Source organism: Lichenostomus cassidix, chromosome 11 (genome assembly GCF_008360975.1).
Source record: "Lichenostomus cassidix isolate B80296 chromosome 11, HeHo_3.0, whole genome shotgun sequence".
NCBI lineage: Eukaryota > Metazoa > Chordata > Aves > Passeriformes > Meliphagidae > Lichenostomus > Lichenostomus cassidix.
In genome coordinates, this window is record NC_139492.1 from 2109232 (window position 1) to 2126598 (window position 17367).

Below are 17367 nucleotides of genomic sequence, written 5' to 3' on the forward strand. Positions count from 1 at the left end.
ATTGGTTTTCATTTCACAGGGATTCAGCTGTGCGGGGGCTTCTCCAGCTTGGCAGTAGAATTATTTTTAATTCCTTTAATTATTTTGCTGTGAAAGCGCCTAGGAATAACCACACGAGCCGGAATTAAGTTGGGATGTAATCCATCCATATCAGCACTGTATTAATTTTAAAAAAGCAACATTTGTACAGGAATATCAGTCGATCACGTCGTAATTACAAGTACAGTTGTCAGTTATGAGTTAAACGAGTTCTTCCACGAACAGAACTAAACAGAGAGAACAAGCTGCATCGAAAAATTCACGTCGGAGTAAAAACACAAAGGACAATAAAAAACGGGCAGGGGGAAGGAGATGCATGCAAAGAGTGGAGGAGGTACAGCGTGCGCACCCCGGTGAGTGCCAGGCGCAGTAGTATTGCTTCTGTCCCTGGGGACACGCAGGACAGCCCGGGATCTGCCACGCCTCGCTCGACAGCACTAGAGGAACACACAGGTTTGTCCTAAAGAGCTCTCCCCTGCACAGCCTGCTCCCGGCCACAGGGACACTGGCAGCCTGCAAATGCCACTGATCGTTTGTTCGTCAACTCTCGGCGGCGACTCCCAGCCCTGAGCTGCTTCTCCCCGAGTGCCAGGCGAGGGAACAGCCAACCTCCGGGCTAGGGAATGATCCTATGGATCACTGGGAGCCAGCTCAGATGAACACACAGGGATTGGGAATTTGTAACAGACTGGAGTTTATTTCAATGTTACCTGGCCAGGTGTGTATTTTACAGTTAGACACTTCCTAAAACTACGATAAAGCTGTGGTGTTTGGTGTGAGTATTCCAGAAAGCGGCACCGCCCCGGAGCGTGCGGTGCCCAAAAACCGGAGACACAGAGAGTTGTCCTCCCCCAGCTCACCCCGAGCACTTGCCTTAACTCCCTGCAGCACTGACACGAGTCTGATGGAGCTGCAGAAGAAAAAGCTCCCCTTTGGAACATTAAAATGCATTTGCTCTCATGAGAAACCTTCCTTTTTTAAAAAAAATAAAATTAAGGAATCATAGGGAGATTTTCCAGCAAACTCACAGGAAACATGTTAGCTCCTTCCTGGTGCCTGTTTGCTTATTAAAAGTCAATCGAGTGTCCCTTTCTCTGCAAGTGTCACATGCACAACTGGGCTCCTTTCGTCAGGTCCAGACATGTAAATGTGCCTGTGTGGAATATTATTAGGGCAGGTTTCAAAGCTGGAGGTGCTCGTCTGTACTGTTTAATAGTCACAAACAAGGCAAGGTGAGATGAGACACCTGCGAAAGCAAGACTATGCTAAGGACTGAGAGCGTAGGTGACATCCGGTTCTTTCCCTGGGGGGTGTGTGGGGAAGAGTGGGGGTGATGGCCAAGGGTCAACCCAAATCCTAACGACTGGCGTGTCCTAGGCGGAAGCTGGCGCTCCAAAGGTCTCCTGGGAGGCGTAGACCATGTAGAGGAATCCATCCTCGTCCTTCTCGCTCTCGTACACCTCGGAGATGGGCGTGGAGACGCTCACCATGCTGTGCCCGTTCACCAGCAGGAAGAAGGCCTGGTTGGAGTTCAGCTGCAGGCGTCGCCTGGGGAAGGGGTGAGGGGAAGGAGGGACAAAGGACAGATGGCAATGGAGAATCCTCAACACTGACAGCAGCAAGGTCACGGTGGAGAATCAGATTTTTTTTCTCTTTTTTTCCACTTTTGGGGTGGAAGGACCTTAAAGCTCATCTCGTTCCAACCTCTGCCATGGGCACCTTGCCCTGCATGTCCCCACCTAGCCCTTTCCCTCTGAATTGCTCCACTAAATCCAGGCAGGTGTGTCCACCAGCAGAGCCTTTACTCAGGGGGAAAACTGCACTCCAGAAGGACATTGAACTGGAGGGACTGGGAAGAGGCACCCCTGGTACAACCAGGGACCTCTGGCTTGCAGCTCACTGGAATGAAAATCAGAGATCTGGGGGAAGATGGGGAAAGGCAGGCAGAGCTTCTTTGCAAAACCTGGGAAACTTTCAAACTCACTTTGTCCCTACCTCTGTAAGGGTCTGAGTTTAACCCTGGAGCATCTTGCTCCCTCTGGTCCCTCCCAGGAGCAGCATCGTGGGAAGGGCAGGGAGCCCCAGGCTGCACAGGCTGCCTGGCACAGGAAACAGCTGATTTCTGGATTTCCCTTGGATTGCTCATTCCATCAGGAGGGAAATGGGTGTTTCTGCTAAACTGCCTCCTGCAGAGCAGGTCTGCAGAGAGCAGCTCTCTAACCACTTGATAAAGCAAGTGAGCAACAGCAACTTGGGTGTGTGGAGCTGCCACCAAAGCAAGAAGGAAAGAACAGATCAGAAGAGTTCCTGCTGCTTCCACTCGGTGCTGAGGGGCAGCAGCAGCTGGAAACAACGATTTATTTAGCTCCCAACCACAGCCCTGGACACAGACCCTTACAAAAGCAGACTAATCACTCCAGAGACAGCAGGCTGAGGGAAGGCAGCAGCTCTCTGAGGTTTGGGAAGGATGGGCTTTGCTGTGCATCACTGGAGCTGGCCAAGGCCCAACTCTGGCTGCTACCAAGTTACCTATTAACAGTAAAGCCAGAGAGAAAAGGTGGGAAAATCCTTCAGCCTGCAGTTAACCTCTTTGCCCAGGGCCTTTCATTTTCCTGAGAAGTTCTGAAAGACTTGAGCAACCTGATTCCTGTCTCCAAAGCCCTACCTCCCCTTCTTATTCATGCAGGACCTGGGACTTGCCTGTGAGGTTTTTTGGACACCCTGGACAACTCCCACAGCCTGTGGCCTCCATGAACCATCTCCTGCTGCAGCGTGACCAACACAAAACAACTTCACGTGCTTTGCTGCTCACTTCCCAGAAACCCCTGGAGAACCCTTAGTAATCAAACACTGCAGCTGAGCCAGCAGAGATGCACTTCTAGCAGAACTTCTGACCACAGTTTTCGATCACACAACTTCCACACTGTGCTGTTTGCCTTTCCTGTAAGCTGAGCTCAAGGCAGGCTGTGCAAGCAGGGCACAAACACTCTGGCCTGAGTGGGGATTTCCCAGGTCTCAGCGCTGTCACTGAGGGAAATCTCAATTCCCAAAGGATGCCAGCAGCATTCCCAAGCAGCAGCACAGAGCTCTGGCTCTGAGCCCAAACTCCCCTTCCCAGTGGGTGGGAAGAGGGGACTCCGTGGCAGAACACTGAGGAGGCATCCCAAAAATAACCCAGCAGGAAGTGCTGGAGCCCTGGGCAGAAGGACCCATGTTAGGCAGGGATTCACAGCCCCAGACTCCCTCCTACAGCTCTGGGAACCAGTTATTTCTCTTGGAAGCAGACTACCAGCCCAGCTCTCTTCAGAGTGGGGTTTTTCCAGCAAAGCAAAAGGAAATTTGCTTTTCCTGGATTTGTCCTAGTGGTTATTAGATCAATTTTCCATTTAGACCTCCCAAGTGCACCAGGGGGGAATTAACAGAGCATCACAGTCTGAGGTTGATCAGTTCCCACTGGAATCCCAGCAATAAATACTACCTGATAATTTTGATTAGCTCGCTCATGTTGACATGATCTGGCACCAGGAACTTGGTCTTATCCAAAACTGGAAGCTGCTTCTCTCCCTTGTACCTTTCAATGATCACCTGAGAAGAAACACAAAAAGCAGAAGATGTGAAAGGCAGGATCAGTGTCTGGTGCCCTCATCTCCCCCTCCCAGCTCCATTTCCCTGCATGTGTGAATGAATGCAGCATCTCAAATCTGAAAAGCAACAATTCATGGTTGGGCTCAATTATCTTAAAGGTCTTTCCCAACCCAAACAATTCTTATTTACAAAAACATTAATTTTTTTCATGTGCTCCTCTGTTCTGTTTGCAAGAGCCAGGGCACAGAGGGGTAACTCACAGGGATTTTACAGCACACATCCACAGCTTCTCTGCCATTTTAGAACAGTTCCTTTGCTGCAATCATTTAATCCAGCACTGAATTACCCAGCAACAAGGAAATCCAAGGAAAGATCAAGCCTGTTTCCCTCTAACACACTGCAGTGGCTAACCAGGGGCTTGGGCTACTACAGAGGTCTGACAGATGAAGCTGTTTTCACTGGAATTTCTCCCGTTTCAGGCCATCTCTTTAAGAACTACAACTCCAGATGACTCTGGATGTTCCATTCACCTCCCATGGTTCCTCTAATGCATGAGAAAAAGCTACTTGGGAAAGATATAAACCCTCCCATTTCCAAATTAAGGAGAAAACTTCCCCAAGCATGCTCAGGAACCAGTAATTCTGCCAGGATTGCTGTGCACTAACCACTTAATTCACAAAGTGACTGCAGATTTCCCAATTTAAGGAACACCCTGCCCAGCAACTGAGGGTAGTTCCTGCTTTTAAAAAGTGATCTCAGAATTGGTGTGCTCCCGTTTCCACGGCCACGTGGGGTTTGTTGATTTTCAGTCAACAGGAACTACGTGACACCAGTCCCTTGGATCCTCTCCATGCTCATGGCATCTGGCTGGGTTGATCTTTAAAAGCTGCACCTTAAAAAGGTGAAGAGACACGGAGCTGATTTTAATTCTACCAGAGAAAGATCCTGACATCAGCTGAAATAAATGCTGGCTCACTCTGGGCAGCAAACCCCCACTATTTTTAAGCAGTTAAGACTCTAGAAGTAGGTATTTCTGACGGCAGAATGGAGGATGTTGGCAGCACAGGAGGGATTTACTATCTGCTGTGACATTGCCATCTTATCTCATCCAGAACTGCTAATGACAATAACGAGGCAGTGACTGGCCCAGCAAGACTCCAGGGATCCCAGCAGGGATAGCTGGGAGTTTGCATCACCACATCTCACAGCAAGTTCCTCAGGCACCTCTGAATTTTTGCTTGGAATTTGTCCATGGCTGACTTAAAATGAGAGTTTTGCCATAAATCCATGGCTTTCAATCTGTGGTCACAGAGCTTGGGGAGTACAGCTAAGTGGTCTTTGAAAGGTGAGTGAAAAAACAATATTTGTCAGGAAATTTGCAAGGCAAGTGCCTTTTGGGAAAATGAAACATTCCAAAAGAGTCAGAAAATCCCTACTGTGAAGAATTCCTTCTTCCTTTACCCCACTGCACAGGAAAACAGCACTGGCAGCTCCAAGGTGAAGGAGCTGAAAGCCCAAGAAAGCTGAAAACCTTTCAGTTTCTGTTTCCACAGCAGCTTCTGTCAGTGAAGGTGCTCAGGAACTGGGGACAGTTTGCAGCAGTTGGTTCACAGCAGAATTTCCACCCACTGGGGTCACCAGATCTCATCACAGAGTCAAGAATTCAATTCTCTCTGCTGAAGAACTCATTGGTGACAGAACACAATCCATGCCTTCTGCTTCTGGGATGCTCTCTGCATTTTTTAACTTTGAGGACGCCGTAAATAAAATAAAATACAAACTCAGGCAGCATTTGGAGCTGAGTAGTGAAGAGTGACAAGGTGAGGGCTGATATCCAGTGTGAGGTGAGCTGGTTGGACAGCCCAGCAGCAATCCTGAAGACCCAAGCACATTTCTCCCAGGAGAAATTCCCAGCATTTCTGTCCTTCTCAGCACAGGCTGATGATCAAATCCATATCTGCTCTACATTCTTGTCTGCTCTTCCTGGTAAGCCTCTCAATTCAGCCTCTTCATTTGGAGAAGAAAACCACTGAGGGAAAAGAGCTGAGCGCTCAGGAGGATCTCAGAGCTCAGCTGGGGTGTGGTTTTCTCCCAAGTTACAACACACAACTGCAACAGGCCAGAAACTCCATTTCCTCCAACCCCCACCTTGCCCTGCCACCCTAACTGTGAGAATTACTGCTTTCAGAATGCTCCTGAGATCCAGGCTTAGCCACCCTGAACAGCCACCTTTTCACTTGGTCTCCTCAGGACAGCTCTTTCATAGATTTCTAACTGCTAAAAAGAACACGAGGTTGGAAACTGAGGTAAAAAATTAAAAGAACTGGACTTACTGGTATTTTAGTGGGATGCTGATCTCGAATCAGTCGTACATCTTCCACTCTTTGTTCTGCAAGGGATTAAAAAAAAAGTCTGTTTAAACATTCACAGTTAATGCTGTTACTCCCTTGTTTCTCCACCACTGAAGAGAGGGACCACGTGTCAGGAAAAGCCAGAAGAGGAAATTCAGGCAAAGCAATTTCCAAATGGGCCAGCGCTATCAGAAGTACAACCTCTCCTGTGACAGCTGATCCCCTGCTCCTTAACCCAAGGTGACAAGTGCTGTGTGCACCTGCCTGGCACTCCTAGAAAGTGTTAAAGGAGATCCTTTTCTCCCCACACCCCCTCACTTTCTGCCCACTGAAGCACACATTTAACCTCACACAGTTACAGCCTCAAATTACACCACCCGAGTCAACAACCAAATAGCCTGGGCTATTTCTGTGAGGTCCCAGAAGAGGAAATGGTCAACAATTATTTGAGCCCCGGGACTGGCTCAAGCCTGGCAGCATCAGCTTTCCCTGTGTGTGCTCGTGTTACCGAATTCCAGGTTTTATTTTGGCTCGGCCGCACCCATTGTCGCAGGAGGCTCTGCCGGACCTGCACATTCTGCCACTCTCCGTGCCAGTTTTCAGGATAAAGTTCACCTCTCCTCAGACAGAAATATTAATAGAACAGATATAATGAACCAGGCTAAAGTACACGAGGCAGAGTAAACAGCCCCGTAGCTTTGCTGTATCTGTCTATCCCCCGCCTACTTTCGGATTCAGTGAACTCAATTTTACCCCTCTGTTTTTCAGCGGGACGGGGCTTTCCAGGCTGATTTCCTGTTCCAAAGAGCCCTGAGAGAGATGATTTGGTGTTGCATCACGGCTTGAACGCGCACCTGCCCGGGGAGAGAAGCACTTATCCCAGCTCCCCGCTGGAATGCTAATGGCAGGACAACAACATCCCTCAGTGTCCATTAGTGTTTGTGCCCATGGAACACATCCTCCTTGAGCCCGGCAAGGAATGCAGCTCCCGTGAATCACCGCTGGAAGCTGCAGGTGAATCAAGCAGAACTCAGGCAAGGAGCACGCGAAGCCTTCACCTGAAAGCCACCCTGCACCCCGAGACACATTCCCACAGACCAGCGGGAGCGCTTCAAGGGCACAGAGTTCCACCTCGTTAAAATACTTTTTAAGATTAACCAGCGACACAAAAGATACGTGGAGGGAGTGAGACCAACCATCCACCTGGCAAGCGCTAACTTTTCAGCTGGAACGGGTTTGCTCACAGCGATGTTATTCTCCCTGGAGTAGAAGGAACATAAACCGGGCAAATTGCGGAGATTATTGTGTGTGCTGTGCTCAAAATCAGGCCCCAGTCAGCCACAGATAAACACTGTTCTCTGACGACAGTAGTTGCAGTGGCAACTGCTTGGCTGCCATCCTAGCTGAACTTAATACCTGCAGCAGAGGCTGCTGACAGGCGATGGGGTCAACAACACTTTTGGAAAGCTCCGAGAAAAGGGGCAGCATAAACACAGACTTTTGCCAGATCAAAATCCTCCCAGCTTTCATTCACCACAACAGCAAAGGCAAGGGTGGGCACATCACAAAGCTCCCTTAAGCAGCTTGACTTCAACCCAGAGGCAGGAAGAAAGGAAAATCTGGATCAATTACTTCCACCAATTCCATCTCGCGTACGGGATTTTATAGTTCATGCAGAAATAGGTTACGCTGCCAGTTCTTGTTACCCTCGCAGCGCTTCAGCCTCTCTCGCTGACACACATGAGCAATCCGGAGCCTTTGGATTGCTCCGGTCCCATCTCCAGCACACACACAAGCGTGGCACGGCTCTATCGACGCTGCTCCTTCTCGAAAGGGACTAATCTCATTTTCCCAGCCGTCATTACACAGCTCTTTTCGATGCCCTGCTAGTTTTCAACAGCCAAGCGGCGGCAGGAGCCGCACGGCCCTGTCCAGCCGCAGCTGCCCGGCTGGAGAATTCCTCACCCCGCCAAGCCCCGGCTGCCAGCGGAGCTTTAATTGCCGGACACCGAGCAGCCAGCGGAGGGAAGGGCAGGCCCCGCTCCTGGCACACCCGCCGAGGATGTTTCCAGGCTCCCGGGAGTTTTGCAGTCGATAACGGATGATGCCACCACAAGATCTCCCCCCGCCGAGCCCCTCTCCTCACGGCGGCACGGCACTGCCGCCACCCCACAGCTCGCCACAGCCCCAAACCCCCCTGCCCGAGCCGCCGGGCTCCGCCGGGTAAACAACCCCGCAGGCCGGGCCGAGCGGGGACTCGCCGCAGCCCCGAGCAGGCCGGCACACCGGGGTGGCCCCGGGCCCGCTCCGCCCGCTGTCAGCAGGAGCCGCCCGGGATCTCCGCGGCTCCCACCGCCATCGGCCCCCTCCCCTGCCCTGCCCTGCCCTGCCCTGCCCTCCGCTGCGCTCCCCGCCGCTCCCCCGGCCCGGCAGCACCAGTAGCACCGGCAGCACCGGCAGCGCCCCCGCCCCACCGCGGAGCTCACCGAAGGTGCGGCGCTGCTTGAAGCTCTTCTCCGAGGGCATGGCGGCGTTCGCTCGGCCCGGGCCCGGCGGCGGCTGTGCGCGGCGGCAGCAGCGGACACCTCCGAGTGCCGGGCCCGCCCCCCGCGCCGCCACGGCCCTCAGCTGACCCGCGCGTCACCGGCTCCGCCTCGCCCCGCCGGCATCTTGAGTGTGGCACCGGGCACGGCTGGCATGGCGGCTCGGGGACACACGGCCATGGCTGTGGCAGTGCCAGGCCGTGTCCTCCTCAGTGACACATGGCCGTCGTGCTGGGCGAATGGCATAGTGTCACGGTGTCGCCGCTCTGTGACACACCGCTATGGCCGTCTGCTACCAGGCCCTGTTCTCAGTGACACACAGCCATGGCTGTCTCGGTGCCAGGCCATGTCCTCCTCAGTAATACACAGCCATCGTGCTGTGTGAATGTCATAGTGTCACAGTGTCCCCGCTCTGCGACACACAGCCATGACCGCCTCGGTGCCAGGCCATGTTCTCAGCCACACATGGCCATGGCTGTCTCGGTGCCAGGCCGTGTCCTCCTCAGTGACACACAGCTGTGGCCATCTCGGTGCCAGGCCGTGTTCTCCTCAGCCACACACGGCCATCGTGCTGTGCGAATGTCATAGTGTACTGTCAGTGTCCCCGCTCTGTGACACACAGCCATGGCCATCTCGGTGCCAGGCTGTGTTCTCAGTGACACTCAGTGCCCTGCCATATCCCCTCCAGAAACAAAAAAAGACCAATATCCCCAGGAAAGTGATGGATTCCCTGACACTTTTAAGGTGAAGCCGTCTTGTCTAGATTGTGCTTTTGCCAAGAAAGGTTGGACTGGATGATCCTTGAGGTTCCCTCCAACCTGGTATTCCGTTATTCCATGATTCCATGAACTCATAGTGATGGTCACCTTGGAATGGCCCACAATGTCCCCTCCAACACGAGCACTTAATCACTTTTCTCCTCACAAAAGCACAAGTTCAAAGATCTGTCACCAGTTTGCCTTCACATTGACATGAGTATGTCACATCTTAGAGTTTACATTAGGGGAACAAAATTTTAGGAGCAGGTGTTCCAATTCTCTGGGAAGTCACCCCCTGGTCTCAAGTGTTTTGTGAGGAATTGATTCAATCACAATTTCAGTCGCAGATACCACATTGTGAGTAAAACTGCCCAACTGTTTCCTGCTTAGCAGCTTTCTGACACAAGCTGTTGGCTGGAGCCTTTCAGCTGCATCTCTCTTTCTCTCTCTCTTTCTCTCACATACATTCCTGGCACCGTGTTTTGAAATTTAAGGATGATTTTGCAGCAACAGGGTGACATGATCTCACAGTCCAAGGGACAAGGATCTAGAGCCAGGATTGTCCTTAGGAATACAGGGGGAAGGACAGTTTTCTAACCAGCTTAGAGATTATTGGTGTATTTGCATTTTTGGGGTGGAGCAATGCATTGAATTCAGAGTGAATCTGCACTCATATGAAGGAATGAGGGTTCATTACCTAATTTTGTGATTCAGGGTCACACAGTTCCGGTGGCCTGTAATTATGAGGCCATTAAAGATGTGACTAACAAGGAAAAACAGCCCTAAGGTGTATGATTGCTTTGTCCATCACATCACTGGCCAGGGATAGCAGGTGAGACATGGATGACCAGCAGAACACTGATACATCTGCAATCCCAAATTTCTGTGTCAACAGAACTCTTCTTTATTTAAACGTCTGCCTTTTAAAAGAACATTTTCCACGCTGAGGAAATTCTGCCATACACTTGGAATTGTGTCTGAGAGCTGAAGGCAGGAGGATGAGCCCTGCTGAAACCACCTCATGTTATTTTTGGGGTGTCCAGGTGCATCCTGGTGCCAGGGCTGACAATTCCGAGCTCTGTGTCCCGTGCAGTTTGCATCCACAAGCCGACTGCTAGCAGGGCTGCAGCTCCGGCTGAAAGCATCCATATGGTGCTTGGGGAGAGCCACAATCAGAGTATCTGCTGACAGGCTGGGCTATCACATGTTCCTCTCATAAATAATCCGCAGAGACTGTGAGAAGGAAACTTAGATCCACACCGAGACTCGCCTGACCTTTCCCTCGTCATCTCAGCCTTCGCCCGTGTCTGTGTGTCGACAGCACAGACAGTTGGCGAGTCTGGATTTCAGGAAGGTGTTAGGAGCAGTTGGAATGACAGCATGGACATAGCCTTTGGGATCAGCTCTGCCTCAGCACAGCTCCCCATCCCTAGTGAGAAAACGCTGCTTTGGAAAATGCTTTGGCTTCAGACTCGGCGACGGCGCTGGAACAGAGCCCTTGAAAAATGGAGCCGCAGAGTGGTTTTATCCTGGCCTTAGAACACTTTATAAAGCATTTAGGCTGAAGAAGAGGAGATTTAACTGAAAGGGAACATTACATTGTCTTCAAATATGCAGAAGGTTTCTGCAGACAGAAGGGAATTAGCGCTTCCCTGCCTGCCGTGGGACCAGGATGAGAAATAATGAGCTTACAGTGTGGAAAAGGCCGTAGAAATTAGGCACTGGGCTAAGGGTAAGAATAGTGGAGCACTAGAAGAAATACCCTAGGAAAGAAATGGAATAATCACCTTTGGATATTTTTATTTCAAGAGACATTAGTAAAACATCTGTTCTGAAGGGTTCAGGGAGAGTTGTTCTTGTCTCAGGGAGAAGGATGGGGTAAATAATCCCCTGCAATCCCTGTCAGCCCTAGTTTTTCCTGAGGCAAAGGAGATGTGATTTCCCAAATTTACAAAAGCAGGTTAGAGCACAGGCTGGGCTTGGATTCCAGCTCAGATCCTCCTGTCTGCACCTAATACACCAGACTAAATATTAAGCTAAAAAAAACAAAAAAAAAAAAAAGAAAGCAAAACAGGTTTTCCCAACTGCTCCATCTTCCACAAGGTTGGGTTAGTATTTTTTGTTAAAAAGCCAGCATGATCAGTGACTCCAAACCGTAGCTGATATTCACAGCATTTCCCTGGGGAAAAACTCCCACTTTTCCTATTTTTTTTCCCACATGAGCTGCCTCACAATGAAGCGAGTGTATTTCACATTCAGAATTATAAATCATCCCCTCATTTTTCTGCTACAAGGGGACTGAAAAGGCTTTTTTTCCAGGGAACAGACGAAGCTGTTGCTCTGCAGTGCTGCACCCTTCCTGGAAGACAGCACTCAGTGTGTGGGGCTGTGAGCTCAGCAGCTGTCAGCAGTATTAAATTCACCAGGAACACGGAGAGAAAAGCCCCATAAAATAAAAAAACCAAAAAACAGGACACTGTGCTGATAATAACTCGCATTTCAACCTGAATTAAAATACCTCCCCTCAGTTCTTTCCTCACAAATTGTTCTTATCGATCCAGCTCAGCTCAAGATTAATGTGGGTTTGTTTTTCTTGTAACTGTGCAGCCATTACCCAGCTGCTATTGGAGGTTTTCAGGCAGAATTCGATTGCAGACAATTGTTTGCAATGCCTTAAAATAACTCTTCTGGGAAGTTTTCGTGTTAAATTTGCCTTAAGATGGTGGCTACCCTTAAGAACAAATTCTCAAAATTCAAATTTCACCTTCTGAGTTAGGAGAATTCTAGGAAGAAGTGATGAGAATGACAAAATATCTGTTTTGGGGGTAGAAAAGTGTAATTTGAGAAAAGTGAAGCTAAAGAAACCACTCAAAGAGCATTTTGCCTGGGTGGGTTTTCTCTGAGGTTTAATAACAGCTGAGCCCATCCCTCAGTGGGAACACAACACCGTCTTTTGGAATATAACATATTCTAGACTCTTAGACATGTTTCTTTGGATGGTAAATCCAAACCAACACACAGATGTGTGCAATGTCATCACAAAAACATCATTTTCATAGAAAGCTTGGCTAAAACCTCATTGCACTCCCCCTTGCATGAAGGATTGCCCAAGCCATCATTGCTGTGTACCACAGCTGACATCAGTTCCTGCTGTTCCTGCTGTTCCAGCACACAGTTCTTGGCTTCAGGATCCCGTTTTAAACGGGAGATGTTGCTTTCACAAGGGAACACGGTAAATCAGTTGGTGTAAGCAACAGTGAGTTGTGTTTGTGTACTGCTTTTCACTCAGAAAATCCATAACATCTTGGCAAGCAGCACCGCCAGCGCCAGCGCGGGAGGCAGAGCGGGGAAATTGTGGAATAGCACGGCGTGTAGCAAGGTCTTCCCCTGATTTTTGATACTCCTAGGGTTGAAGCAATTCCCCACGTGTTCACATATTAACTGGAGTACTACGTAGCCTGTGGTTCAGTAAACACCTCCTTTTGTGACGCCGTGAGGAGTGGAACTGTGTGGAGGTTCCGTGAGCTGCCTGGGATTGCACAGCCATGGATCAGCATCCAGGAATAGCACCTCCAACACCTGACTGCCTGTCCCGTGACCTCTCTGGAGCAGAGGATCCTTCTGCCAGCTGAGCTGCTGGTGGTGTTGAACAGAATGAAATTGTTCAGCCTGGACAAGGGCCAAAGCTGGAGGGACAAGAGCTGTTTGTGAAAGAAGTGCTGTGATGTCTCCAGGCCCTCATGGCCTTCAGAATGACTGATTGCTCATGGCAAGGACAGCACGTTGAAGAATGATCATACCCTCTTCTATGAATCATAGAATCATGGAATGCTTGGGGTTGGAAGATTGGAAGTATTAAAGGTTTGGGTTGGAAGGGATCTTAAAGCTCATCCAGTGCCACCCCCTGCCATGGCAGGGACATCTTCCACTATCCTAGAGTGCTGCAACCTGGCCTTAGACACTGCCAGGGATCCAGGGGCAGCCACAGCTTCTCTGGGCACCCTGTGCCAGGGCCTCACCACCCTCACAGGGAAGAATTTCTTCCCAATATCCCAGTTATTCCTGCTCTCTGGCAGTGGGAAGCCAATTAAAGAGAGGGCACTGAGCTCTGCTCCACAGCAGAAGGATGTAACCACTTCCTGAGTCATCAGCAGCTTTTCTGCCGTGCTCTGGATTTTCCCTGAAGAGCCCAGCCTGTAAAGGGGTGTTTATCCTGCAAAATCTGGTGAGATCAATGTCCACAGAGAAAGCAAGGAGGTGGGAAATCATAGAGTCAGGACAAGAAGAGCTGTTTTCCAGCTTAAAATACACACATTACAAAAAGCACAGCAAAACTCTTCAGCCTTTCTATTGGAATATTCTCTCCTTGATGTGTCCTGCCTCCAAGGATGGAGGCAGTTTTTTAGGAGGCAGGAGGAGCCTTTGTTTTGTATTACAAAGCAGAAATCTCAGTGCAGCCCCATGCCAAAAAACCATGCTGCAAATACTCTCTGTGGCAAGCAGGGCTTTCAGAGAGGGTTTGTTCATCTGTCTCAGCCTGCCTTGCCATATTTTTCTGTGCCTCCTGCCAAATGGAAAATAAATAATTCTCTCCTCGCTGTTCTGGTTATAATTGGCTGGATATGCCATCAGCTGGCTCATCCCCTCTCGGAGCCTGGGAAGGAGTAAACACTTCCAGGATTACAGAAAATGAGGACACTAACTTTGGGACACATCCAAAGCCCTTTAGTGAGCGTGAAGACTAATTGACTACAGTGAGAGCTGCATCAGCTCCTTAATTGCTGGAGGGAAATGAAACAATAACATCTCCCCTTTTGCTACATCCCTTTTCGAGAGTCCTGTGGTAATGACTGCAAGCTGCCTGCTCGAGACAGCAGTGCTGGAAAGCTCTGGGTCATTCCTCTGGGAATTTTTTTTCCAAGGAAGGTGGTCAGACAGTGCCACAGAGGATGGGAGATGATGATAACGCACTTTTCTTGTTTTCCCAATCGTCACAAACAAAGCTGGTTGATTCAGGTAATGGATTTGGTAAGATAGGGGGAAAAGCAACAATTTTATAGTTTGGTGACAGGGTGGTGAATACTGAAGTCAGAGGTGATATTCAGTTATAACCACCCTGCTGTGCACCAGCTCTCCACCCTTCTGGGCCCCAAGGACCTGGGATGTGCCCATGCTCCAAAACTATTGTGTGTTGCTCCACAAAAACAGCACTGGAAACTGGAGACAGCGTTTGTTTCTCCTCTCTGATGTGATGAAAGGCTGGGATTCCCTCCCACTGCTCCGTGGGAAGGGGAAACATGGTCACTTGGAGCTCTGAGAGCTTTGCTGGGCTCTGGGTGACATCAGTGTGTGATGGAGGTGAGCACTGCTGGACAGACTTTTCCCCTTCCCCTCCTTCATCTGGAGGAAATCAGCACGGGGCAGCGGATCTCCGTGGGAATTGGCATGGATTTGGGATGGGCTGTCCTGCCTGCTGCTGGGTTGGACTGGAAAGGGGGTCAGTGGGCCAAGGGAAAGTCTGATTGATGGTGGCTCAGCACCCACAGAGCCAAGGTAAGGTTATAGGGGTCAGGTGGGTGAGGGAAAGGAGAGAAGGCTTAGGGTGATCAGGCAGCAGGAGCATTCAGTGGGAAAGGAGAAAGAATAAAGTTCAGATAAAAATAGAAAGGAAAAAGAGGGGAAAGCACGTGTGTGCTGCAGACTGCCGTGTTTCTGCTCCAGGCAATGTCACCCAGGACATCTTTTGTTTCATTCACACGAAAATCCTTGCCATCAGTGCTTTTCCCTGTCCCCTCCGTGAATCCATCAGTTCCCAGACAAACAGACATGACAAGACCTTCAAAAGCTATGTCAGAACCTTTGAGTACCAGTTGAGCATAATGTAACATGTGGGAAAAGCCATGTGATTCCCTACAGGTGGAAAACAGCTCCAGCTGAATTTCCAAAGACTCGATATTTGGTTTGCATGACTCACTGCCCATGTGCCTTGCTTTGGATGCTTGGAGCAGCTTTTTCTAATGTAATCAGAACTGTGGGCACCAAATTTGTCCATCACTGAGGGCCCAAAGGATTAGCACAGCACTAAAAATGACACCTCATCCTGCACGTGGGCAGAGTCAGAGGGTGGAATGCAGCGGTTCAGGCTGGGAGAAGCTGAGCGTTTTACTCATCCCAGGGTTGGAGTGATGTTGTTTGTACCACAAAGCAGCCTGGACTCCTCATGTGATCATCTCATGTGCACAGCCATCCAGATCCTTGGGATTCAGGGCATCCTGGCCTGACAAGAGCTGCCCACCAGAGCCTTGGCAAAATCCTTGGGCAACTCGAGCATCCCGTCTTGCCTGATGGGACTCGAAAGGAATGTGAGCAGTGGGACAAGGGAGGTGATTGTCCCCCTCTTGTCTGCTGTCATAAAACCCCACTAGAGCACTGCATCCAGCCCTGGAGCTCCCAACATAAGAACCATGTGGAGCTGCTGGAGCAAGTTGGGAGGAGCTATGGAAATGCTCCAAAAACTGGAGCTCCTCTGCTCTGGAGCCAGGCTGGGAGAGCTGGGGGTGTTCACCTGGAGAAGAAAAGGCTCCAGGGAGACCTCAGAGCCCTGCCAGTGCTTAAAGGAGCTCCAGGAGAGCTGGAGAGGGACTGGGGACAAGGGATGGAGTGACAGGACACAGGGAATGGCTTCCCAGTGCCAGAGGGCAGGGATGGATGGGATATTGGGTGGAAATTTTTCCCTGTGAGGATGGGCAGGCCCTGGCACAGGGTGCCCAGAGAAGCTGTGGCTGCCCTGGATGCCTAGCAGTGTCCAAGGCCAGGCTGGAGTAACCTGGGACAGTGGAAGATGTCCCTGTGCATGGCAGGGGGTGCAATGGGACGATTTTAATATCCCTTCCCACCCAAACCATTCTGGGGTTCTACACCATCCAAAGGTCTGTTCCTCCTTCACGCTCTGCCAGCTCCTCGCTCTGCAGAGCAGCCTCCCTGCAGCGATTCTCGTGGGCGACGCTCACAGACTTTCTGCATCAATTAAATCTCTGTTTTCCTGTCTTCTGCCAATTTGGGGGATTTGTTGCTCGATTGTCATGGCGACTGCTGCTTTGGGACCCTTGCTGAGGGTGAGGCTCCTGCATTAGGATTCAGGGCAGCGCTTCAGCCAGCATCGCTGGGGACCCTCTTGTGCTGAGCCCTCTCTGAGTGCACAGAGCTCATTCCACCGCAGAAATCCCAGCTGAACTGCGTCTCTTCACAGCAAACGAGGCTGGCTCTAATTTTTGTTAATTATGTGGAAGCAACTTGATTTCCTCCCATGTTGTCAGCGCAACCCTCACAGTCTGTTCCTGGCCAGCAGGATGAGGATGCTTAGGAACCCCAAAGGACTCTTTCCAGCTGTTTTGCGGAACAGTGTGGGGAAAAAAGGAGCCATTTCCAAAATAAAAAAAAAAGACAAAACCCAAGATCTTTCTTGCGGAACAGTGTGGGAAAGAGGAGCCTTTCGCACAAATTGTGAGTTCTGGCTGGCAGAAAAGCGGGGGGAAAAACAACGAATCAATCAAAACAGGTGGACAAAAGGAGCTTTTTGTCAGGAAGGAGGTTTCTCAGGCAGCAGCCTGGGAATAGAGGTAATGACACAGATGGGGAAGAAGCCAGGGAACCAAAGGCACAGGGACAACAGCAGTGCGCGGAGCAACTTTCTTCGAGGAGCCTCGTTAGCGCAGTAGGTAGCGCGTCAGTCTCATAATCTGAAGGTCGTGAGTTCGATCCTCACACGGGGCAGAGATGGTTTCCTCCTTTTTTTCCTCCCCCTTCCTGGAGGCAGACATTCCCAAGGGAAGGGAAAGTCAATTTTTTTAATGGAATTGGAGCAGGAGGCGGGGCGTGGCGGGGTGATGGCGCTCCCCAGCCCTGCACCGGCCCGCAGCGCGCCCCGTTACCGGGCACCGGCCCCGCCATGCGCGCGGTCCGCCCGCCCGCTAGGGGGCGCGCACTCTGGTTTTGCCGGTTAGGGAACAGCATCCGCTACCGGCGGGGGCGTGGCGCGGCCTCATTATGTGGCGGTGATTGGCGGAGCCGCGCGGTAGGCGTGGCCCAGGG

General features: G+C 50.6%; 1 protein-coding gene, 1 long non-coding RNA gene and 1 other non-coding gene across 3 annotated transcripts; 2 read left to right on the plus strand and 1 right to left on the minus strand.

The window, feature by feature from the left end:
- Positions 1-124: 124 nt before the first annotated feature.
- MAP1LC3B (microtubule associated protein 1 light chain 3 beta) lies at positions 125-8619 on the minus strand. The gene is made up of 4 exons (XM_085071397.1): positions 8462-8619; positions 5958-6013; positions 3518-3624; positions 125-1587 (listed from the first exon to the last, which is right to left on the minus strand). Exons 1-4 carry the CDS (start codon positions 8499-8501, stop codon positions 1413-1415), a joined length of 378 nt encoding a protein of 125 aa, XP_084927523.1. The 5' UTR covers positions 8502-8619; the 3' UTR covers positions 125-1412.
- Positions 8620-9014: 395 nt separating this feature from the next.
- LOC146432041 (uncharacterized) lies at positions 9015-13875 on the plus strand. The gene is made up of 2 exons (XR_014854466.1): positions 9015-11008; positions 11596-13875. It is a non-coding gene; the product is annotated as an uncharacterized LOC146432041 (long non-coding RNA).
- Positions 13876-16976: 3101 nt separating this feature from the next.
- Positions 16977-17049, plus strand: TRNAM-CAU (transfer RNA methionine (anticodon CAU)). Its single transcript has one exon. It is a non-coding gene; the product is annotated as a tRNA-Met (tRNA).
- Positions 17050-17367: the final 318 nt, after the last annotated feature.

What these genes read in the sequence shown, in the direction of transcription:
- MAP1LC3B (XM_085071397.1), bottom strand. Translation starts at nt 8,501, where the DNA reads ATGCCCTCGGAGAAGAGCTTCAAGCAGCGCCGCACCTTCG. An exon ending in CAAGCAGCGCCGCACCTTCG is followed by an intron (nt 6,014 to 8,461) that starts GTGAGCTCCGCG and finishes AATCCCTTGCAG; the next exon opens with AACAAAGAGTGGAAGATGTA. An exon ending in AGCATCCCACTAAAATACCA is followed by an intron (nt 3,625 to 5,957) that starts GTAAGTCCAGTT and finishes GTTTCTTCTCAG; the next exon opens with GTGATCATTGAAAGGTACAA.